Source organism: Camellia sinensis, chromosome 1 (assembly GCF_055761805.1).
Source record: "Camellia sinensis isolate YWXY chromosome 1, ASM5576180v1, whole genome shotgun sequence".
NCBI lineage: Eukaryota > Viridiplantae > Streptophyta > Magnoliopsida > Ericales > Theaceae > Camellia > Camellia sinensis.
This window is the reverse complement of record NC_138961.1, coordinates 190,170,423-190,194,588: the sequence shown is the minus strand read 5'-3', so window position 1 is coordinate 190,194,588 and position 24,166 is coordinate 190,170,423. Positions and strand designations below refer to the sequence as shown.

General features: G+C 33.6%; 1 protein-coding gene and 1 long non-coding RNA gene across 2 annotated transcripts in view; both read left to right on the top strand.

Moving 5' to 3' along the window:
- The first annotated feature begins 277 nt into the window (after positions 1 to 277).
- On the top strand, positions 278 to 943 carry LOC145790446 (uncharacterized). Its single transcript, XR_014329159.1, has 2 exons — positions 278 to 424; positions 718 to 943. It is a non-coding gene; the product is annotated as an uncharacterized LOC145790446 (long non-coding RNA).
- Positions 944 to 14,859: 13,916 nt separating this feature from the next.
- Positions 14,860 to 24,166, top strand: part of LOC114265191 (isoeugenol synthase 1) — a 40,022-nt gene continuing 30,715 nt past the window's right edge. The window contains exons 1-3 of the mRNA XM_028205965.2: positions 14,860 to 15,125; positions 15,702 to 15,836; positions 16,737 to 16,965. Coding sequence (XP_028061766.2) covers positions 14,931 to 15,125; positions 15,702 to 15,836; positions 16,737 to 16,965 — 559 coding nt within the window. The 5' untranslated portion in view covers positions 14,860 to 14,930. The remainder of the gene's footprint in view (positions 15,126 to 15,701; positions 15,837 to 16,736; positions 16,966 to 24,166) is intronic.

Below are 24,166 nucleotides of genomic sequence, written 5' to 3'. Positions count from 1 at the left end.
AATGCTGCTATAAATAGGCTATTGTAGCTGTTATTGACCGCAACTAAAAATAAAATTTTTAGTAACATTTTTTTTCTAAAACACTGCCATATATATATTTTTAGCAATGGTTAGACCTCAACCGTTACAAAAACCAAGCAAAATAATGGCCGCCAAATAAAACAAAAAATTCGCTCCAAATTAGATTTTTTTTCAAGTTCGATTTTTTTTTTTTTTTTTTTTTTTTTTTTTTTTTTTGCGTAAATAACATATCAGATCAATTTCAGTCCCAAAAAATAAAAATAAAAACCGTTCAACTATCTTGGATTACAATTTGTGCCCTAGTCTATCAACACTTCTCTCCTGCAAGTATCAGAGCCTTCGTTCATCCTCCACCGCGACGTATGATGACGACGTCAAGCTACAGCACCGCTGTGATTTCAAGGTCAGCCTACTCTCTCTGTTTCTTAAATCTTTACCCACCTTTAACACACTTCCGCATTACTGTATTTTTTTCTCCATTTGTTGCTCTTTTCTCTCTTAATGGTTGATCTCTCTTAATATGCAAATATGATCTTGAACTTTTTCATTGTAATGTTTATTTTTTGATATGTAAACCATATACTTATCACAAAAAAAAAAAAAAAAGACTTGTCGAGAATTATTTGTAGTCTAAATTTTTTTTATAGACTATTCATGAAAATGATACTTATGCTCATTCAATCATTTTTATTGCAGGAAATAAGACAATATGGAAGCATCAAACAATGGACGTCATTTCTCGATTTGAGTACTATTGTCATGTGACAAGTTTATATGTACTTTTTAGATTATGGTGTGGCTATTAGTTTGTTAGAAATATTTGATCTATTTTGGTATGACAAGCTGATGTAATGAACCTTTTAATTAAGGTGTTTTGGATAATTTGGGATTATGAAAATGCAAATGCTTTTACCTTTTACAATTATTGAGTATTGAGCCATTATAATAAAATAGTGCTTTTGTAAATATATAATGTGAGCAGGGATAAGTGAGAGACAACTATTAATGGTTAGCAAACCATTGAAAATTTCAAGCTATATATTATTAGTAATTGAATGGTAAACATAGCCTATAATCGCTTTTAATAACTGTCGCTGTAAATAAAATTCAAAAAGAATTCTATGGCTATAGCGACAGTGTAAAACTGATGGCATAGAGTCAAAATATAGCCGCGGTTCACAAAACGTCGCGAAAGTGAATGATATAGTAGCAGTCTACCCGTCGCTATAAAATTATCAAGTAATGGGTAAATTTAAGATATAGTGACATTTGTAACCGTCGCTACATCAAACGTCGCAAAAAAATAACTATACCAGCGTTTGCCGAAAACGTCGCTATAAGGATATGCCGACGGGGCTATTGTGGCGGTTTGGCTGCTGCTATTTCAACTGCGGGTAAAGGTCTTCTAGTTTTTAGCAACGCTTTTTCTTGCTTTTAGCGATAGTTTTGGCCGCTGCTAAAAGTGAATTTTTTTGTAGTGAAAAAAATAAAATTTTTTGAAAAGTATTTTTTAAAAAGTGGAAACAAACAATGTGAATTTTACTTGAAATACACAGAGGGTAATTGTAAGGGGAAAAAAAACATATATGACAATAGTTTTGGGCATTAAAATTAGGGAAAATTATCATTTCAATGTAGAAGAGAGAAAATATTTACAAACAGGTGTGGTGCAATTTCTTAATGTGTTAAAAAATACATTAAAAACTTGAACCCGCAAAAGATTTTCCCCATTTTGTAAATTTGTGTCTTATTTTTCACCGATGCGTTATTTTCCTTTAAAATTTAACTCTTATCTTCTCCATTCTTTATAAGAAATAATTCTATTAATGAGAGTCGTAAGAATTAATATTTGTTAACAAATTTAAAATATTTATACATTATTTATAAAAAAAAAAATGTGCTTTACAAATATACAACTATTTATTTATTTATTTATTTATTTTAACTAGATACTACTATTTAACAAGATCTTTTAACAGTATGATTGATTTGTAGGGTACCAAATCATTTTTCTCATTTTAAAATGTGTTTTACAAATATACAACTATTTATTTATTTATTTTTTTTAACTAGATATTTTTGGGAAGCCATACAAAAAGCAGCGTTTTTAGGTTGGGAAAAAAACGCTGAAGTTTGCAAAAAAGCTGAAGACGCCATTTAGGAAGCTCCAAAAACGCAACTTGGCTATTTACCAAACTACCCTCAGCTTAGGTAAATTTCTTCAATTGATTGAGGGTCTTTTGGTCATTTTGTAGTGATGTGACACTTTTAAAAAATATTATACCAAAAATTAAAAAAGTCAGCTTTTTACCAACTTCCCAAATCACTATCAAAAAAGCCAAAAATCAAAAGTCAATTTTTTACCAACTTTCCAAAACACCCTTATTTAACAAGATCTTTTAACAGTATGATTGATTTGTAGGGTACCAAATCGTTTTTCTCATTTTAAATCCCACCCCCACAAAAAAAAAAAAAAAAAAAATTCAGTGTACAATTCACATGGTATGTAATTTTATCATAAAATTATATAAGTTTTTCACAAATTTACACAAGTGATCTCATAAAAAAAAAGTGTAAATGCAATACAAATTTGTGTAAGTCTTAAATTTTTACAAACTTAAGCGAATTTATATTTTAGTTACGTATTTTTGTGAGATCATTTATATAAATTCGTAAAAACTTATATAATTTTGTGATAGAGTTGCATTCATTGTGTATTACACTCTATGAGCATATCCCTTTTCGGAGTTGGCATCTCTCCAGTAGACTGGAATGCACAGTTAAGCCTGTGGAGTCTATCACATGTCTTGTTTTGATAATTTGAACTATTAAATGTGTAGAGCTTGTTGGGTATTTTATACCTATAAAAAATCACATTGATTGGATATCGGTAACCCCTTAATTGAAATATATTTTTGTTAATAATTTATTTTTAAAATTATATTTACCATTAGCAAAAATGTGTTTTGATCAAGGAATTATTGATATCCAATCAATAAATTTTTTTGCAGATACAAAACACTTTCCGAGTTCCATATATTAACGATTCAAATTATCAAAACGAAACACATATTATGTCCCACGAACCTAATAGTACACATAAATCCACTATGTGGACCGGAGAGAACCTCTCCCTCTCCCTTAAATGAATTTGTTCACAAAATGTATTATTCAGTACGTCAGAATTTTGTGTTATGTCGTTTGAGGGGTCCAATCTCCGACGTTTTCCATCCCAATATTCACGCCAATGTTTTGAGCCACATACTAGCGGTTCTTGCATCTGGTGTAGGGTAATCTTCCATCTATTATTCGTTTCGGTAGCGATTGGTAGCTCGAGAGTTTTGGCTCGAAATTGGCTCGAAAAAGTGAGAGAGAAGGAGGAGGAGGGAGAGGGAGAGGGAGAGGCTGGAGGAGGGCGGAGGAGGAGGAGGAGGAGGGACTGGAGGGGGCCAACATATCGGGGTAAAGGCGGAGGCGGGGGGCGAAGGTGGAGGAGGGGCGGAGGCTGCGATGACGATCGGCCGATGCGGGGCTGCGATGATCGGGCAGAGGCGACGACGAAGGGCTGCGACGGACGACCTGCCTCCTCTCTCTCTCTCTCTCTCCCTCTCCTCTCCCTCTGGTTTCAGACCAGCACGACGAAGAAGAAGAAGAAGAAAAAAAAAAAAAACAGCCCAAAACGACGTCGTTTTGGGCTGTCGAGCCGTTCGAGCCACTGTACTTTCGAGCTACCACGCATTTTCCTATTCGTTTAAACTTAGGTAAAGTGCCTGCGGATCATCTCGTGTTGGGTAATCTTTCATCAGTTATTCGTTTAAATTTAGGTAGATTAAAAAAATTAATTTGTATCTGTCCATTTAATTAACAATATTGAAAGAGTAGATCGTGCAGGTTAATGAGTAGATGTAGATCGATTTTGCAGTTTGTATTTTACTTTTTTCTTTTTGAACTATTTTAGAATAATTTTTTATTATTTTAAGCCTTGTTTGAGTCTAATTTTTTTTAGAAAAATGACTTAGACCCCCAGTGGGGGTGCTGGGGTCTTCCCTGATTGGCCAAATTTTTTTTTTTTTTTTTTTTTGGGTTTCAGCCAGTGGCAGGCTGCCACGTGGCACCGGGGGTCACTGGGGGTGCCCCCAGCTAAGGTCGGAAGCACGGCTCTTTTTTTTATTTCTCATTTTATATAATTAAAATAAAGCCAAACTTTCATATTTTATAAGTAACTAATATTATTAGTAAATAAAATATTCTTTTTTTAACACACAACCATTTTGGCAAGTTGGTTAAAAGTAAACTTTTTGACTTTTTTTGGTCGCATCACTTCTCTATTTTTTTACATATTTTTTTAAAAAAAAAGTTAAAAAGAAATTAAAAAGCCAACTTTTAACTAACTTTCCAAAACAACTCAAAGTATAAAAACATAATATTGAGTTGGGTCGAGTGACCTCTGATTCGTCATCCATCCATCTATATAGGCAAATTTAAAAAAAATTCATCCGCATCCATCCACCATACCATTGAAACTGCTTAACAGATCAGTATGATTTGTGAGCACCCTACCTAATACCATGAATTTGTTTTGTTTGATTTTGGATTTTTAAAATTAGTTTTTGAATTTTAAAATTATATATATTTTTTATATTTAGTGATTTTTTTAAATATTTTTTTTTGCTTATAAATATTTAAAAATATAAAATTTGTGAAAATTTTCTCTTAATACTAAAAAATTACATAAATTCAATAGATTTTTTTATTATTATTTATATTTATTGAATTTTTAAAAGATTTTTTTTAAAAAATATTTTACTTTTAAGTACCTCTAAATTAGGTACATTTAAAAAAAAATAAGGACAAATTATCCAAAAATACTTCTTGAAAAGTGTATGTTTTATTTAATCTCAAAATCGTTTAGGTAGAGCCAAAAGTCCTGTGTCCATTTATGTTTTCCTCTTTCTCTACACCTTATTTCTTCTCTTTATCTCTCTTTCTCTAATATTCAGTGACGCCCACGCCCACGCCCACGCCCACGCCCACGCCCACGCCCACGCCTATGCCTTCATTCTTTTCCTTTTCATTCTAATCTACAGTCACCGACAACCATTGAGTACCGACTCCTTATTTCGTGCTTACCGAATGGTAAAGGAAATGAGTTTCCGATAGAGAAAATGAGTAAATCTACTCCAATCTGAAGTAGATCCGAGTAGATCTACGTCAGATCCAGTTACATCTAAACAAAAAATAATTGTCGGAGTACAAACCTCTCACTCTATTTGTCCTTTTCCTTTGATTTCTCAATTTTTTTATTTTTTATTTTTTCTATACTACGCACTTTTATTTTTAATGTTTAAATATAGAAATTTTTTAAGTTCTGAACAAATTGTTTTTGAGTTTTAGTTACAGGCGGTGAAAATTGTAAAATTTTACAATTTCAGTTTTTTTTTTTAGTTCTGAAATGAACCGTTTTTTAGGACTGTAAAGTTTTGCAGTTTCATAACTTTTTTTTATAACTTTCTATAATATATATTTTTTCTCATTGTTGTTGTTTATTATTGTTATGTTTTTTTTTTCCTTCTTTCAGTTTATCAATATTTAACACAATTTGCTATTTTTTTTGCTCTAATTTTTCAATTTAATATTTTTTTGGGGGGGCAATATTCTGGACATTTCGGTGAGTCTCGGGCGATATTTTTGACGTCTAACAAACATTCTAGACATTCCAATAACTTTCGGTGGAGTTTAGAACACTCCAACGAATTTTCGATGATACTTCGATGACTTCTTGGTGATGTTAAATATTTCAGTGAGTCTTCGGTAACCCTCTGACGGAAATCCAGTAGTGGTGGGATGTAACAACGTTTTTAAATTTAGAAAAAAAATAGAATTTTTCAATAACAATTAAAAATATGTAGGACTAATCCGTGCAAGTGTTTTATTTTGGGATTAGATAAATTTTGAATTTTATGTATGAGACCTATCGATAAGCTCCCCAAAAAATAACTAAAATATTTAAAATGTTAATTAAAAAAAATTTAAAACTCAAAAACTATTTTTAAAAATTGAAAACCAAACAGAATTATACTTGAATTCACCATCTTTACTTTTGACACTTCATCGATTTTTTTGACACTTCATCTTTACTTGAATTTATCATCTTTACTTCTGACACTTCAAATAACACAAAATCACATTTTTGAAGATTAAAATTGTAATTTTTTTTAAGTGAGTTTCTATATTAATTACATATGTCACATATTTTTTTGGATTAAAAGTGAAAATTTTTAAGTCAGTTTTAACATTTATCTCTGAATTTAATGACATCTATTGATGGAATTTGGTAGTTAGTCTAAATTGAAATATTTTTTACACACTAAAAATTAAATTAACACAATTTAAACACCGGATACCAAAATGACACAAATCTTATATTTTGGAGACCAAAAATGTAATTAAATTATTTTTCTTTATTCTATTTTTACATATGAATTTGGATTTTACTAAAAAAATATTTCATTTATTTTTTATATATTTATTAAATTGCATAAATAACATAGATAACATAGATTTGGACAGTTTTTCTAGTGTTTTGTTTCACCTTTCAGTTCTTTACGAAATGGACCAAAGAATTGATTGATTTTGTCCACTTTTACTAGTCCACGAAGAATTGTCTTTCAATGCTTTACGAAATGGACCAAAGAATTGATTGATTTTGTCCACTTTTAGTTGTCCACGAAGAATTGTCTATAGACGAGCTCCTACATAAATAATAGTCGTTTTCATTTAGGTTAGGTTTGGTTGAGAAATTTAGAAAAGAATTTAAAAAGATAAAGAGAAAATATGTGTGAAATTAAATAAAATATAGATATATTTTATTCACATTTTATCTATTTTTTTTTATCTATTTTTTATTTTTTTTTATCCCTTTTCAAATATTTTTCAAAATCCCCAAACTAAATACAGCCTTAGAAATCTTTGTTTGTCTTCTGCCTCATCACACAAATTTTCATTCCATAACCATGATTATTTACATTTAACTTGGGTTAGTTCACCATCATGGTGGTTTACATTTAACGTAGGATAGTGAAATTTTCATTAACTGAAAATACCAGTTAGTTCACCATCATGGTGTCTTAAATGCCAGTCGTGAATTTTCATTAACTGAAAATAGTGAAATTTTACTCTGGAAAAATTATTAAAATTTTGTTGATTGATAGCACTAAATACAAAAAAATTCTTTGAAAAATTGAAATTTTTAGGTTCCAATTGGAAATTAAGTTCTCAAATTTTCACAATTGGCCCTCAATTTCGTAAGTTCACTTACTTCTATTAATTTCACCGAGTGAAATTAACTAACTAGTAATACCTAACACAATAAAATTTTAAACCAATTGGATTAGTTTAGTTGGCTATTCTTATACATTTTTATCCGAGATATCAACAGGTTAATTCTTTTCAAAGAAAAATATTGATTATTTTTCTCTCATTATGGAGTTGTATTGTGTTATTATTTCATCTTATTATGAATTGATTTTTGTTATGGTTATTAGGCTCGAGTTATTTTTTTGTTCCCATTATGGGCTATTTCTTGTAATGGGTTGTTGGATTTGTCTAGTTTAATGTAATTAATCTTCTATCAATCGACTCCCCCCTCCCAAAAAACAAAAAAATGAAATTTTGTCAAAATTTTAAATTTATTAGGCTATAAATAGAAATTAAGTTTTAATTTTTTGCAATTGTCTTTTAATTTTGTAATTTTTAACGCTACTTTGGAAATTTCACTACACTGGCCTCAGATACAAAAAATTCTAATGTGATTGTTCTGGATCCTTCAATTTGACAATTTTAGCCTAAAATTTGAAATTAGAATCCTTAAATTTCCAAATTTTAGCTTTAAATAGAAAATTTTCACTGTCTTGAAAACAATGAACTCCGTGAATTTTTTTTTTTTTCAAAATTTTATTATAGATTTTGTTTAATAAATCTTATTTAAAAAATAAAAAAATTTATCAATTTTGTTGAAAACAAATACTTGCATCAAAAGTCAATAGATTTTACGTAGGAAAACAAGTTGAAAAATTGGAAAGAAGCGCCCCGTTGGGTTGCCCGTACAGGGTTAGTTTTGACCAAAATTAACTTCTAGAATATTAGAAAATTAGAATACCATATCTTTTGACTTCATCCGTAAATTGAAATAATTTTATATTGGGCTAATATGAATGGCATGCACCAATAATTTCACGGGTACCTACGTGTAGTCCTAATAAATAAATTTATTGTTTAATAAGTTTTATGAGAAAAAATTATCATAAAAAAGGTACTAATTGTAAGTTTTAGCGACAATTTAAAAAAAATCATGACAAAAAAAAGTCACTAATTGTTAATTTTTAGCGACGTATGTAAAAAATTTAGCGATAATTTTACCAAGATTTATTTTTAATAGGATTTGATGAGAATTAACTCTAATTATAGAACCTATTAATAGTTTACCCTAATTTTTCATATCATTATTGATGCATAATATTATCATCTAATAACATATTATTATGTAACCAAATATATATATGGTAATTACTAAATTATTATAAAATAAATAATACTTTTTATAATGTATATAATGTGTGAGTCGAGTATAAAAATTATATATTCGGCAAACATAGCACAACAAGACCCATCACTGATGGGCCCAAGTCCAACCATGTCTGTTGCCAACTAGACCCACTGCATTATAGAGGTTCGATGCCGAGTAACCCCTTCACCAACTAAGTGACACGTCGAGTAAGTAGTACCCACAGAATGAAAGAACGTTCATGCCGAACTGTAAAGAAAATTTGACAGACTATCCCAATCAAAGTGGGCCCAAACTATCCCTTCTGGAGGTGTAATAGGGACATGGGCCTTGACATCATGATGATTATGGTGAGAAATATCTACACAAAACCGGTATATAAAAAAAGTAACTGAAAGAAGAAAGGGAGGTATGATCACATGATTTTTTTTTTCTATTCTTTAGATATCTAACCCATTTTCTCTCACAATCAATCTCTAATTTGTCCGTTGGAGCATTAATTTCAGCACTCCAACCAGAGTGTTACCTATTTTAGACATTGGAGTGAGAATACATTAAAGGTCTGTTTGAAATAAAGGAGTATCTAAAAATCATTCCTCACAAATGGAGTTTACCATCTATATCTAAATTTATTATTAGTTGACAACATCATATATCAATAAGGGAGCAGCTTGCCTCCAATCCGAGATCAGACTGGACGGTACTGTTCGGCCCGTGGAGACTCACCACGGGTCTTGTTTTGATAATCTGATTCGTTAATGTGTAAATCTCGTTGAGTACTATATGCTTGCAAAAAATCACATTGATCGGATATTGATAGTTATGTGATCAAATCAGTTTTGTATTAAAAAAATGGACAGTAAACAAATTAATGGTTGACAAAAAACTGATTCGATAAGATAGATAGCGATATCTGATCAATGTGATTTTTTACAGGCATATAATACTCGACGATTTTACACATTGAACGGTTTGGATTATCAAAACGGAACCCATAGTGGACCCCCACCGGCCGAACAGTACTGTCCATTCCGATCTCGGACCGGAAGCAAGCTGCTTCCTATCAATAAATAACGTGTACCTCAAGTGGTTCTTAATTTTTGAGTAATGATATATAAATAAAAAATTCATATACATAATAATATAGTTCATTGTGGATTATTCACTTCAAAATAAAACACCTTTAAAGATGTATTTATTTACAATAATAATATTGCCATATCATATTTATGAAGTTTTTTATATACATTTTATAAATATACATTTATATACATTTTTAGAAATTTTATATACATTTCTGTATCTCCAATAACGTGTATCTCAGGTTTTATATACATTTTTTATATACATTTTTGAGTAATGTTATATAAATAACATTTTATGTATGTTTAGAAATTTTCAATTTTTGGTCATCCTATTATACATAATTCTTTTATTTTTTCCATGAGAGGAGCTCTGTAAGTAATGTTAGAAATTTTAAAAATTTTATTAAATTTTTTACTAAATATTTTATATGGGTGAATAATCTTTATAGGACCCGCATGGTGTGAGTCTTACGCCTATATAAAATATTTAATAAAAAATTTTAATTTTGTTTTTTTGAGATCGCTAACATTTTGCTTCGTCATTCATATTTTTTTATTTTTAAGGTCGAAGTTAAGATAAGTCACTGGCCTACTGGCCCACCATGGACGAAAATTCTGTGTCCACGAATCATCAATGAATGTTAATACAAGAAAAGTGATTCAGATCTTTAATAGCAGAGCCCTAATCAAAGCTATACTGTCATGTGATTGCCAAAAAAAAAAAAAAAAAAAAAAAATTCAAAACATCACATTAGACGCACAGTCTAGAACTCCTCTAGATTTCACAATTTAAAATTTTCATTCCTTTTGTTTAAGGCACTGATTTTTCTCCGGTCCTGAATTGGATTGGAGGATACTGTTGAGCCATTTCGATAATCCGAACCGTTATTATGTAGAATTAGTCGATTATTATATGACTATAAAATATCATATTAATCGGATATCGATAGTTATGTGATCAAATTAGTTTTATATAAAAAAATAGAGAGTAAAAATAGACAGTTGATAGAAAATTTATCCGATGAGATAACTATCGATATTCGATCAACATGATGTTTTACAGTTATATAATAATCGACGAATTTTACATATTAAACGGTCTAAATTATTGAAACGAGACTCGAAATGAGCTCCTATAATTTTAACAGCACCATCTAATCCGAGATTGGAATGGAGGAAACCAGGCCCTTGTTTAATATAAAAGTTGTTTTTGGTTTTTAAGTTGAAGATAAGATAAGTCACTGGCCCACACTCGCCCACCATGGACGAAAATTCTGCGTCCACGAATCATCGTTGAATACTAATATAAAAGATTTGTCCAAAATACACATTATTTTTTTTGGAATTTTAAAAATTATATTTTATTATTTTAAATTTCTAAACATATAATAAATGATCGCTTTTATTAAAAATTTATCAAGTTATTATATATACATCTTTTGATATTTATTTAAAATATAAATTGTCCCTTATAATTTTAAAAATTACACATTGCCCCTTCAAGTTTTTAACAGCAAGACAAATGATTATTTTTATTAAAAAATTATGAAATTAATTAATAATTTTTAATGATATTAGAAATATATTTTTGTTAACAATTCGGGTAATTTTATTGCTATATAGGATAGTAGTTAGGAATTTTATTTTTTCTGTTAATTCTGTTAAATAAAAAAAATTCTAATAAGTGGGTATTTATACTTTCAGAATCACATAAGACAATTTATATTTTAATTAAATTTCAAAGAATGTATTTGTAATTTACCAGTGATGAATTTGTCATTAAATATATATTTTATAATTTCATTCCTAAATTATAATTTTTATCTATTTAGTCTCTAAATTCTTTTGTAGAAAGAAATTTGATTTAATGGGGGGGGGGAGGGTTTGGAGTTTGATAACCCTATTATGGTTATTTCCGTTGTATAAAAAAAAAAAAAAAAAAAAACCCTATTATGCGGGTTATACATAGTTTGTGTTATTTTTTGTGGTGTTTGTTGGATTCGTGTTATTGGTCAATTGAAACCGATTTGATGGTGTAAATGAAATTTCAAAATTTAAATAACTTTTTAAAAATTTCAAATCCATTGAAGCTTGATTTTAAGTTGTTTAAATTTTAAAATTAAGTTGTTTGTCTGTCAAGTCAAGTTTCAAGTGTTAGTAATTTTTACAATCATTTTTAATTAGATCATATGAAATTTTAGGGACTAAATAGATAAAATTGATAGTCTTGAGATGAAATAGAAAAAATAGTGACAAAAAGTAAATTTAACCCATAAATTAATCACATTCAAATAAGCATAATATTATAAAAATTAATAGTATTTTTTTATGTATTGATAAGACACTTATTATATCATTAAAATAGATACTATTTCAAGTTTTAAAATTTTATTATTACATGACAAAATCAGTTAGTCAAAATAAATATATATATATATATATATATATATATTTTTTGCACTTTTTTAAAATTTATATAAAATTTTTCTTCAAGTAAAATATTATTACCTGACAAAAGTCTATCTTATTTACATAAATAAATAAACAAAAATTCTCCATTTGAGGGGTTAAACCCCAAGATTTTCAATTTCAATCTCCACTGCAAATTTGAAATCAATGGCCCAATGTAATGAATTCTGCGGAGGAATAATTGCAAACAAAGCACATTGACTCATTCTTAAATATTACTTGTGACTGGATAGTGTTATTAGTCAATAGATATCGTAAATATGATTGAGCCTCCATAAATATCATAAATATCAATAGGATAGTGTTATTAGTCAATAAATATCATAAATATTACTTCCTCTCTTATCTAACCATGTATATTAATAAAAATATGAATTTTTATTGATAAATACCATTTAGAAGTGTTCTAATCCAAGAAATTCATGAATGAATTCTTTAACCCACTTAATCCCATGTATTTATATTTTTATTCTATAAAGTTATTTTTCTTGATTTACACCATTTTCTTGGAATAATACTATATGCACAAATTTGTACACTAACTAGTGTATCAATTGATGATATGACATAATTTAAGAGGTTTTGGTATTTGTAATGTAATTAATGAGTGGGGTCAATAATAATATTATAACTAGCATTGGTACACTAATTAGTACACTAATTGGTGTATATAGCACCACCGATTTTCTTGGACTCTTATACCATTATATTTAATATTGATATTTAATGTTGGAGGGAGGAGAGAGAAGAGAAAGGACCAAGGCATAGGAAATTTCATACACAAATTAATAACATTATGAATATATTTTTAATTGACAACATATTAAAAATAATATGAACATTCTCTTTCATTTTATGTGAATATATTTTTAATTGACAAATATCAAAGATAATGTGAATATTCTTTCTCATCTGACGTGAACGTTGACAACACCTTTCCGAAAAATTCTTTCTCATCTAATGTAGTGATGTGAACGTTTACAACATGTGAACCTTTTTATTTTTAATTGACAACACATTCTTATTCACAATATGTAGTGATGTGAACGTTCGTAACATATGAACATTCTCTCTCATCTAATGTAGTGTTGTGAACGTTCACATTCGTATGCTTTAATATGAATGACAAAAAATCATTTCAAATTAATGTGAATATAATGATGTGAATATTCATTTCAATTACATGATGTGAATATTCACATTATCTAATTAACAACACAATGACAAAAAATCATTTCAAATTAATATGAATATAATGACAGTCAATATCCTGATGCATGTGAACTACCAAAACATAATAACAATCAACATTAATAGGGGCATGAGAGATTGAGGGTATTTTGGTCTTCTTACCTCAAATAGGATCTAATAGAATAGTCAAAAAGAATATAGGTTGGATGGAATAAAATTTTTAAAAAGAGGATTTATCAAAAAGGCTCCCATAAAAATATGATTTTTTTTTTTTTTTTTGTGGATAAATTAAACAAACATTTCTTAAGGTTTGAAAAAAATATAATAACTTTACACTCATGACCTCACTTTTAGTAATGTTAAAAAGATCAAAACTAATGCAGATGATATAAACATAAAGACATACAAAGTAAAATCTAAATTTTAATGTAAAAAAATGATAAAATTATTTTTTCATTCATTCAACTAATGAATTTTTAATGAAAAAAGGGTCTAGTGCTATATGAATTAAACCTTAAGAGAGTCTAGTACAATTATACTAAACTTGTAGAGCATATTGTATTTTTTTCAAATTTTAAAAAATATCAGTATAATTTACCTTTTTTTGTTAATTAGTTTTTATATTTTGTTTGGTTGATAGACCATCCAGTCAAAACATTATTTTTTTTTTTGGGGGAATTATATTAATAGTCTCTATAGTTTGGAACTCGTGTCATTTTGGTCACTGACTTTTTAATTGTAACACATTTGACCCTGAATTTTGAATCTTGTTCCAAATAAGGACAATTAAAAATATTATTACTTAATTTCAAGGGAAAAATCGTTAATTTGATAAACTATAAACTAATTTGATAAAAATAAATGTCAAAAATATTTTTAAATTTAAAAAAAATTATTTATACCCACAAAAGATAAAATTATGTAAAATTAATAAATCTTTTAAACATTTATTTATTTATTTATTATACCAAATTAATTTTTATTATGTGTTTGGATGATAATTATATAATGCGTGATTGCTAGAATTTTAATGTGTAATCGATATATTTAATATATGAAATGTTTTTAATTTTGGATTTTTTGATTTAATGAATTGGTTTAATAATGATATCAAAGCTGTTTCCATATTTGCCTTTTGGAAAAATAGAAACTAATTTAATGAAAATAAAAACAATTACCCATTACGTGATCATCATCCAAACACATAATAAAAATTAATTTGGTAAAATAAATAAATGTGTAAAAGATATATTAATTTTACATAATTTATCTTTAGTGTATAGAAATAATTTTTAAAAATTCAAAAATATTTTTTTGACATTTATTTTTATTAAATTAGTTTATATTTTATCAAATTAACAATTTTGTCCTTGAAATTAAGCAATGGTATTTTCAATTGTCCTTATTTGGAATAAATTCAAAATTTAAGGTCAAATGTGTCACAATTGAAAAATCAGGGATCAAAGTGATAAAAGTCTTAAACTATAGGGATAGTTAGTATAATTTGTTTTTTTTTTTTTAATATAAAAAGGGGCTATGCAGCAAAGAGAATTCAGAAGAAAGTAGGAATTAGAAGAGAAGGCATATAATAATAATAACAAATGGGGAGTGAAGAAGGAAAGAGCAAGATATTGATATTTGGGGGAAGTGGTTACCTTGGTAACTACATGTTGAGGGCTAGCCTTTCTATGGGCCATCCAACTTATGCTTACCTTCGCCCAATCAAACCTAATTCTGATCCTTCCAAGCTCCAACTCCATCATCATTTCCAATCCCTTGGAGTCACTCTTTTCCATGTATTATTACTCTCTCTCTCTCTCTCGGTTTCTCTCTCTCTCCATACTTATGTAATGACGATTATGGTTTAGGTGAGGGAAAAAAATCAAATAAAATAGACTACTGTCATTTTTCACGGTTAAATTTTTTTTATTCCGAATTTGTTTTCATGTCTTCTTCACTCAAAGTTGTTTAAGCATGTAAAAATATTAAAATATGAGAATCTCAAAATATAATCAAATAATTGTAAGTGAATTAAAACAACTAGAGACAAAGTGATGACAGGTTTTTCACTTTTAATTTCTTTTCTTTATTCACCAAAACCTTCAATCCAAACCATGCATTAGTGATGATAAATTTATTCGCATACTAACACAGTATATGTGAACAATACAGATTATCTCATTCATTCAAAATTATAAGTTTTATATTGAAAAAGTATACTGTCTCCACCGAAACATATGAGCTCCACAATTTTCAACTAATTAAAATATATGTTTTTCTTCACACACACTTCATCAAGTGTGTTATATTGTAATAATAATAGTACTATATACTATGAATGGTTGTTTAAATTTGCATGTGGAAGGGTGCAGGGGGAACTAGATGATCACGAGAAGCTGGTAGCAGTACTTCGACAGGTTGATGTTGTGATCTCTACACTTGCAGTGCCTCAACATCTTCTACAACTCAAAATTATAGAAGCTATCAAAGAGGCTGGCAATATCAAGGTCATTGATTTTCCCTTGTTAAATGGAATTTATTTATTTTTTTTCACAAATGTGTTTTTTCATCTTATTTCTGCATGAGTTGTTAGATGCACCAGATCTTGTTCGAATCTTACCGCTTACCTGATTATTATAATTTTGGGCAAATTACAAACACCCCCTTGAGATTTGGTGAAAATACAGATTCCCCCCTGAAGTTTGAGAAATTACATCCCGCCCCTGAGGTTTATATTTCCATAACAAATTAACCCCTGAGGTTTTTATTTTCATACAGATTCCCCCCTAATTTTTCCTAATTTGTTATGAAAATTTGACTCTCAGGGGGCAATTTGTAATTTTTCAAATCTCAAGAAGAAATCTGTATTTTTATCAAACTTCGAGGGGGTGTTTGTAATTTGCCCTATAATTTTTGCATGTGTTTTGCTTGTTTACGAGGCAGGGTCCGCCATATGTGAGTGTTGGAATAAGGGCATTTTGGTAATTAAACTTGTGATATGTTTTAAAAATCAAATTCACAATTTTTATTTTTATTTTTAAGACAAATGTGATAATCAATCTATTTTGTACATAAATGATCTATACACAAAATTTTACAAAGTAAACTTGGATTCAATTCAGTGAAATAGAATAATTTCCATCAAAATATTCATTCTTATGTTAATTTGGTTGACTAAAAAAATAATAAAAAATACATGATAAATGAAATTATTAGTTATCATTGCGATAGAATGATCATTTTATAAAAGAGTCTAAAAAATTACCATTTTATTCTATTTTTTCTCATTTGGTGAATCAAACTGAATAGAACAGTTAAAATTTTTAAAAAATTGATAGTCAAACATTGTATAATGTGGTATGAATTTAATTTTTTTTAATATTGTTTTTGTGCATATGATATAGCAGAGATTTGTCCCATCAGAATTTGGAAATGATGTTGATAGGGTAAGTGGGCTGCCACCCTTCCAAGCACTACTTGATAACAAGAAGAAGATAAGGAGGGCAACAGAGGCAGCTGGGATACCATATACTTACGTTTCTGCAAACTCATTTGCTTCTTATTTTGTTGATTACTTACTCCATCCTCGTGAAAACCATGACCAAGTTACCATCTATGGCACTGGTGAAGCCAAGGGTAAGTGTTTCTATTACATATTTACATCAATATTACAGTGAAAAAGTTTAAGAGTACAAAAATCAATATCCTACACTCATATGAGATGATTGTATCCAGTTATGTAATTTAGTTTGTGTAAATAAAAAAATTATATTACAACACTAGAAGAACCTTTTAATATCGGCTGGTCTTCTCTACCCAGGGACGGACCGACGCCCGGACGCCACGGCCATCCGCTCAAATAAAAATAAAAAAATATTAATATATATTACTTTTGAATTTAATACTATTAATAATAAATAATTGTTTAAGCAAAGATGGCTCCCCTGCTGTTGCTTTTGTCATTGTCAAATTTGCCCCACATATTCATTAGATGGCCCAGGTCTCTTCTTTCTGTTGGAAAAAAAAAAAAAAAAAACAGAAGCTGAACATTATAAAAAATAAAATATAATTAAAAATTCACTTCTTTTTCTTGATGAGAAAGAGACCGGAAACAGAAAGAAAAGAAAAAAAAAAAGAAAACCTGTGGGGATGTATTTTCTGAATACCAACACGTGGCATGGTGACGCCGACGTGTCAGCCGAGGTGCCACGTGTCCTGGTAGTTAAGCCGAGATGATCTCGGAGTTGCCGAGGTTATCCCCGAAGATATCGGAATCCGAGATAAGCAGATAAGGGACAAGAGTCCTAAGGCAAAGAGGGGACTTAACCAAGATAAGGATAAAGCTCTTAGGGAGTTTTATCTTTATCTCTTATAGAGTCCAGAGTAAGCAGTAAATTGGAGTTCATAAGAAGTCATACTTCTAGTGGGACTTGGATTGAGTATATTATAAAAGAGAGGCACCCCTGTGGGTCTAAGGTATGTAATTTATGTTTTGAGTATTCAGTTTAGCACTTGATTATCTTTGAGAGATATACTGACTTGATCGTCGGAGTGCCCCCGGGTGGAAGAACCACCGCCGGAGCTTTTTCTTTCTGTTACAGGTTGCTAAAGCCATCTATTCTGCCTGTGCTCTCCAGCTGATCACTAAACGGGCAGTGTGGTCAGATTTTCACCCACACAATTTGGCGCCGTCTGTGGGAACGAAGGAAGAATAGATGGCCAGTAACGGACAGCAGGAAAATATTGGGGATGACGCCCCCACTGGGAGTGGCAGACCAATTGACCTTGACATTGAAGGAGACAACCACAATGCAGAAGCCCGTGACCAGGGTCACAGAGAGAACGACGTCATCCCAGAAGGCGATACGTCAAAAAGAGGAAAGTACTACAATGAAGATAACCTCCAGGTATGGAGGGACAGGTGCCTACGGAGGGATGAGGAAGTGAAAGAACTAGCAAACAAGTTGGCGGACCTTCAGTCAGTCGTCAACTTCATGATGCAGAATAATGTTATGCAGCCACCATACCCGCTGCAAGATACGCCGATGCCAGCGACCAACACTCAGAAGGGTGGAAGAAAAACAATCCCCGAGGTCCCTCAGCATACCAGGAGCGGAAGGCATTCTCACCGACCTTCCAGGGAGGTCGGACGGGAAAAGCCGAGGCAAGAAGAGTCCCGAAGGACACACCACATGAAGAATCCAGACCCCAAAGAACATCGACATGTTCAGGGGCAAGTACTCCATTTTGACACAACCCATGAAGAAAGATCCAAACGGACCCACCACGAGGCCGAAAGCAGTGTACCAAAAAGACTAAAATCCAAAGACAGCCGAGCTCCAGGGAGGAGCAAAGAAGACCTAAGGGACTACCTCAAAAGGAGGCAGCAGAATGCAGAAGCCGAGGTAAACTCCCCAGTAAAACCGAAGACAGCCTTCTCGGTGGAACTGGACAAATTCGAATCGCCCAAAAGATTTAGTATGCCGAGGTTTTAAATCTATGATGGTGTGTCAGATCCAAACTTTCATGTTGGGCTATACCTAAATTCAATGGCATTATATAGCGGGAACGAGCCGTTGCTCTGCAAAGTATTCCCTTCATCCTTTGGGGAAATTGCATCTGATTGGTTCCATAAGTTACCAAAAGGAAGCATAAAGACATGGGAAGGCTTGGCCGAGATGTTTGTGGCCAGGTTCGTGACCAACAAGCTGCAACCCCTGAGGGTTGATGCTTTGATGGCTCTACGAATCACCAAGGAAGAAGGCCTTAGGGCCTATGCGAAGAGGTACTACGAGGTGTTCAACCGAATACCCGAATGCAACCAGGAAGTAGCAGTCGTGTCTTTTAAGAACGGCCTGAAAGATGACTGCCCACTACGGAAGTCTTTGGCAAAAACATTGCCAAAAAGCATGGAAGAACTCATGGCAAGAATTGAGAAATACGCCAGGGCCGAAGAAGATACATCGGGAAACAAAGAGGTGAAACAAGAAAAGGGAAATGGCTTGCCAAAGCGAGGCCGAGTCAACAATGGGCCGACGAAACAAGAAATAGAATTAAGAAATAAACAGGCGGTAACCACGGTATTCCGGATCCTAATCCATAAAATCTTAGATCGGATTCGAAATCAACCTTATTTCAGGGCTCCGGCAAGAGCACCGGGGGAATTCATGGGAAGGAACGTTGGTAGACGTTGTGCCTACCACAATGAAGAAGGGCATCCAACTCAAGGTTGCAGAGCCTTAAAAGCACACTTGGAGGACCTGGTAAGACAAGGCCTTCTGAGGGACCTGGTCGATGAGGCCAGAACAAGGGAAGAGCAGGCAAGGTTGCCTCAAGCACCAGCAGCACCCCCTCCCCCAGCACAGCCACCACAAGTAGGAGAACCGAGGGTGGTTAATGTGATCCATTCAAGGGTCAACGAAAACGAAGTCAGAGGAGAAACCCAGAGGGTAAGACATTTACAACACATCTACCAAGTCGGGGAAAAGAGACATCGGCCAGAAGAATGCCAAGGGCCAACGATAGCCTTTACTGAAGCCGACTTAGAACTGGTCCAACATCCGCATAATGATGCCTTGGTAGTATCCCTCCAGGTTGGGGAGTGCCAAGTAAAACGCATCCTAATAGATCAAGGCAGCTCCTGTGACATCATGTATGTCAGATGTTACAAAGAGCTAGGCCTTCACCCCGATGACCTAGAACAATCAAGCGGCCCGATGGTCGGCTTTAATGGAACACCGACATGGCCACTGGGTGCAACAAGCTTGGAAGTACAAGCCGGCACTAAGAAGATCAGGACGGAATTCCTGGTAATTGACACACCCTCACCATACAACATCATCTTGGGAAGGCCGTGGTTGCATGCAATGGGGGCAGTTCCCTCGACGTTGCATCAACTACTCCGGTTCCCAACAGAGCATGGGATTGAAGAAGTTAGAGGGGATCAACTACAAGCCAAAACTTGCTCCATGGCAGCAATAAAATCCACCTGTAGTATACGGGAGCCAAAGAAAGCAGAAGTTGAAGATGAGGACATGGAAGTCCTAGAAGACGTCGGGAAAGAACCAGCCGAGAAAAGCAAAGAGGCGCTAAAGAAAATCCTCGTCTAGGAGGGCGACGAAGAACGATTTTTTCTTCTCGGCTCAGGCTTAGCTAGAGAAGAGGAAAAAGAACTGGAAGATTTTTTAAGGGCAAACATAGAGGCGTTCGCCTGGACACCTTATGAAATGCCTGGCATTGACCCCGAGGTCACCTGCCACAGTCTGAATGTCGACAGATCGGCAAAGCCTGTGATTCAACGAGCCAGAAGGCCGACGTTGATGCACGTCGAAGCAGTAGAGGAAGAGGTAGACAGACTCCTTGAAGCCAGGGCCATCCGAGAAGTTCAGTACCCAACATGGCTGTCCAACACAGTAGTAGTAAAAAAGAAGAATGGCAAGTGGAGGGTTTGTGTAGACTTTACCAGCCTCAACAAAGCTTGCCCCAAAGACAGCTTTCCTCTGCCCAAAATCGACCAACTGGTAGACGCCACTTCGGGACATGAAAGGATGCGTTTTTTAGATGCATACAGAGGGTACCACCAGATTGCTATGTACCCTCCAGATGAGGAGAAGACCGCGTTCATCACCCCGAAAGGCCTGTACTGTTACAAGGTAATGCCTTTTGGGCTGAAAAACGCAGGAGCAACCTATCAGAGGTTAGTGACAAAGATGTTTAAACACCTGATTGGAAAAACGGTAGAAGTGTACATCGATGACATGGTCGTAAAGACCAAGAAATCAGAAGGTCATCTTGCCGACCTAAAAGAGGTCTTTGACATACTCAAAAGATATCGGCTCCGACTCAACGCCTCGAAGTGTGCCTTCGGAGTTGGGTCAGGTAAATTTTTAGGATATCTGGTAACAAGAAAGGGCATTGAGGCCAGCCCAGACCAAATCAAGGCCATCCTAGAACTACAGAGTCCGACATCGGCAAAACAAGTTCAAGTGCTTACTGGAAGGGCCGCAGCCCTAAACAGATTCATCAGCAGAAGCTCAGACAAATGCAGACCCTTCTTTAACCTGGTGAAAAAAGCCACAGACTTCCTATGGACAAAAGAATGTGAAGCTGCCTTAGCCGACCTAAAAAAGTACTTGACCACAACCCCGGTCCTTTCTAACCCAGTTCCAGGGGAGGAATTGTTTTTGTACTTAGCAGTCTCTGAACACGCAGTCAGTGCAGTGCTAATCCGAGAGGAAAAAGGGGAGCAGAAGGCTGTCTATTATGTAAGTAAGACTTTGGCTGACGCAGAAACAAGATACCTACCACTGGAAAAATTAATGCTAGCCTTGGTAATGACTTCAAAAAAATTGAGCCATTACTTTCAGGCACACAAGATTGTGGTCCTAACAGAGCACCCACTGAAGTCCTTGTTACATCAAGGAGACTTAACAGGAAGGATAGCAAAATGGGCAGTAACACTGGGGCCAGTTTGACCTAGAATTTAGGCCGAGAACAGCAATAAAAGGCCAAGTTTTGGCCGACTTCGTCGCAGAACTCACACCTGAAGCCATCACACCTCGGGCTCCGTCGAGCCGAGATGAGCATCACCCCAACAAGCAAAAAGAATCCCAGTCAAAGACAAAAAAGCAAGAGAAAGAAAAGCTCAGACCATGCAGCATCTACATCGGCGATTCATTCAGACTATTCGTCGATGGAAGTTCAAACCGCCAGGGAGCAGGAGCAGGAGTACTGCTGATATCTCCAGATGGAGAAATTGTAGAACAGTCCATCCGTCTGGGGTTCAAAGCCTCCAACAATGAAGCAGAATATGAAGCATTAATTACAGGGCTAAAGCTAGCAGCAGCAGCAGAGGCAGACGAGGTAATTGTTTTTTGTGATTCACAACTCATTGTTAACCAGTCAACAGGAGAATTTGCAGCCAGAGACGAAAGAATGTCGGCATATGCAAAGGAAGTCGTCCGACTGGCAGCCCTATTTCAGAACTGCAGATTACTCCAAGTTAGCCGAGATGACAACACCCACGCCGACGCGTTGGCTAACCTGGCCAGTTCAATTCAAACTGGAAAAACAAGGACAATTATGATCGATTACATGTCGGCCCCGAGCATAGACAAACAAAGCACCAAACAAGAAGCAATGTGCGTAGACTTGGGACCAAGCTGGATGGATGCAATCATTGCATTCCTAAAAGAGGGGAAGCTGCCAGAAGACCATAAAGAAGCACATAAAATTAGACTGAAATCGGCCAGATTCATTCTAACAGCAGAAGGCCATCTCTACAGGAGGTCCTTCACTGGACCACTTTTAAGGTGCGTACACCTTTTGCAGGTTGAAGATTTTCTTTACGAGATTCATGAAGGAATTTGTGGAAGCCATGCTGGGGGCAGATCGTTAGCCCACAGGGCCATTACCCAAGGGTATTGGTGACCCTACATGCAAAAGGATGCCGAAGCCTATGTAAAGAAGTGTGAACAATGTCAAAGGTTTGCACCTTTGATACATCAGCCAGCTGCCGACCTGAACCCAGTATCCAGCCCTTGGCCGTTCGCCCAATGGGGCATGGATCTGGTCGGACAACTTCCCCAGGCAACTGGGCAGAGAAAATACTTACTGGTAGCAACAGACTACTTTACAAAATGGATAGAGGCAGAACCTCTCGCCAAAATCCGAGATGTGGACGTCAAAAACTTTATATGGAGAAACATTATCACCAGATTTGGGATTCCAAGAGCAATAGTTGCCGACAACGGAACACAGTTCGACAGCAAACTTATCAAAAACTTTTGTGCAAAATTCAAGATCAAGAATTATTTCTCAACACCAAGTTTTCCTCAAAGCAATGGGCAAGCAGAGGCATCCAACAAAGTAATCCTGGATGGAATAAAGAAAAGGCTGCAGGCAGCAAAAGGAAAGTGGGTGGACGAACTGCCCAACGTACTTTGGGCATATCGGACTACGCCGAGAAGATCAACAGGAGAATCCCCCTTTGCCATGGCCTATGGCACAGAAGCAGTCATCCCATTGGAGATCGGCATCCCAGGGATCAGAACACAGGGAGTAGAGAATGGCACCAATGACATACTCTTAGCCCGAGACCTGGATTTGTTGGAAGAACGAAGAGAGAAAGCTGCAATTTAGCTTGCAGTATACCAGTAACAGCTTGCCAGAGCTTACAACAAGAAGGTTTATCCAAGAGATTTTCAAGTTGGCGACCTAGTCCTAAGAAAAGTCGTCGGGAACAAGAAGGATCCCAGGGAGGGCAAGCTTGGCCCAAACTGGGAAGGACCCTACAGAATTACATCAGTATTAGGCAATGGAGCTTATCGGCTTGAGGACAATGAGGGCAAAGCATTGCCCAGACCTTGGAATACTTGTAATTTGAAATTTTTCTATCATTAGAGATACATCATTGTTTGGCAGATATCATCAATAAAGTCTTTTCAGAATCCTTTCAACATGTATGAATGATAAAGTTATGCATTGATGAGTATTGAAGACATAATTAATGTGAGCCCAAGTCAAGCTCAGGCAAAGTTAAACCGAGATTATTCCTTAATTCGCTTGTTGAAATTTGTAGCAATTTACAAGTTAGAATTAAGCTGATTCCTTATCTTCACTTGTTGAAATTTGTAGCAATTTACAAGTTGAAGTTAAGCCGAGATTATTCCTTAATTCACTTGTTGAAATTTGTAGCAATTTACAAGTTGGAATTAAGCTGATTCCTTATCTTCACTTGTTGAAATTTGTAGCAATTTACAAGTTGAAGTTAAGCCGAGATTATTCCTTAATTCACTTGTTGAAATTTGTAGCAATTTACAAGTTGAAGTTAAGCCGA